The sequence below is a fragment of the Austrofundulus limnaeus genome, unplaced genomic scaffold, assembly GCF_001266775.1.
Source record: "Austrofundulus limnaeus strain Quisiro unplaced genomic scaffold, Austrofundulus_limnaeus-1.0 Scaffold2646, whole genome shotgun sequence".
In the NCBI taxonomy this organism is placed as follows: Eukaryota; Metazoa; Chordata; class Actinopteri; order Cyprinodontiformes; family Rivulidae; genus Austrofundulus; species Austrofundulus limnaeus.
The window spans coordinates 16,175-17,732 of record NW_013955048.1 but is presented as its reverse complement, the minus strand read 5'-3'; the positions used below and the strand labels follow the sequence as shown (position 1 = coordinate 17,732).

At 38.8% G+C, this 1,558-nt stretch overlaps 1 protein-coding gene across 1 annotated transcript; it reads left to right on the top strand.

Moving 5' to 3' along the window:
* Positions 1 to 6: 6 nt before the first annotated feature.
* On the top strand, positions 7 to 977 carry LOC106511282 (gastrula zinc finger protein XlCGF49.1; the record flags this gene model as incomplete). Its single annotated transcript, XM_014000023.1, has 1 exon — positions 7 to 977. A coding segment is annotated over one exon (835 nt), but the record flags the coding sequence as incomplete, so codon positions are not given.
* Positions 978 to 1,558: the final 581 nt, after the last annotated feature.

Below are 1,558 nucleotides of genomic sequence, written 5' to 3'. Positions count from 1 at the left end.
CTTCAGTTCAGACCAGGACCAAGCAGAACCTCCACAGATTAAAGAGGAAGACGAGGAGAGTCCTATCCAACAGGATGAAGAGCAGGAGACTGAGGACAGAAACTACTGGGACCAGATCCAGTCTCAGCAGTCCTCTGAAGCTGACCAGGAAGGARGCAGAGATGAAGACCTGAAACTAAACAAGGGAAGTCCACAGACCAGGGGTCCCAGAGGTCCCAGTGGTCCCAATGAGCATGTAGACAGTCCAGAACCTGACAGAACTCACCCAGGTCACAATCTGCTCTCTTGTGGGATAGATGCTAATCTGTCTGGTCAAACACACACAGGTGAGGTTTTCACATGTCACACCTGTGGGAAAAGTTTTAGTCATAAATGTTATTTAATCTCACATGTGAGGACTCACAGCGGCGAGAAGCCTTTCTCCTGTCAGAGCTGTRGGAAAAGTTACAACTGTAAAAACAGTTTAAAAAAGCACATGAGAACTCACACAGGTGAGAAACCGTACTCATGTGAAATATGTGGTAAATGTTTCTTATACAGTAATCAGGTCACTGATCACATGAGGACTCACACAGGTGAGAAACCTTTCCCCTGTCAGACCTGTGGAAAAAGTTTTAGTCACAAACATAATTTAATGGCACACATGAGGACTCACACCGGGGAGAAACCTTTCTCCTGTCAGATCTGTGGAAAAAGTTTTAGTAAAAACAGCAATTTAATCACGCATGTAAGAACTCACACAGGTGAGAAGCCCTTCTCCTGTCAGACCTGTGGGAAACGTTTTAATCACAGAGTCAGTTTAAAGTCTCACATGAAATGTCACACAGGTGAGAAGGTCTGATCTTAAGACCCTTATGCTGCATTCACACTGAACACGTTTTCAGCGTTTAAAATTAGGGATGTAAACAATTAATCAACTTACGATTAATTGTCAGATTGGATTATTGGTTTATTGGATTAAAATTCCTTCAATTCGAGCAATTGAAAACATCCGTTTAAGCCTTATTTCAGTGTGGTTTTGACTTCATCCAGTACATGGCGCCRCTGCTCTCAGGTTAGCTAACATTAGCTACTCTTTGTAGAGTTTTAACTCCGTGTGAAAGAACAAAACAAAAAAAGTTAGTCACTACAAATAATTAACGAGGTTAATCTAATCTGTTTGATGTAACTGACCAGTGAACAAATCAAATGAACAGTAACTGACGTCAAATCAGCCCAGATGGAACGTAAACAAACAGTTCCAGTACTCATTTGTACGTTTCTCCCTCTCAGGTCATGTTTAAAGTTTATTTTTGAGTAAATTTTTAGATTAAAATGTTACCCTGTTTAAATGTTAGTTTTACATTTCTCTGTTCAGGGTGGGTTTATTTTTCTTTCCTTTTTTTTTTCAACTAGCAACCTAATAATAGATTCCTGTTTTGTTATATTTTATAAATGTGTCCAAGTTTAATAATGTGTGAGAAATCCATAATTTTCATTTTATTCAGTCAGTGTTTGATACATCTGTCACGATAAATTTTATAAAATATAACAAAACAGGAATCTATTATTAGGTTGC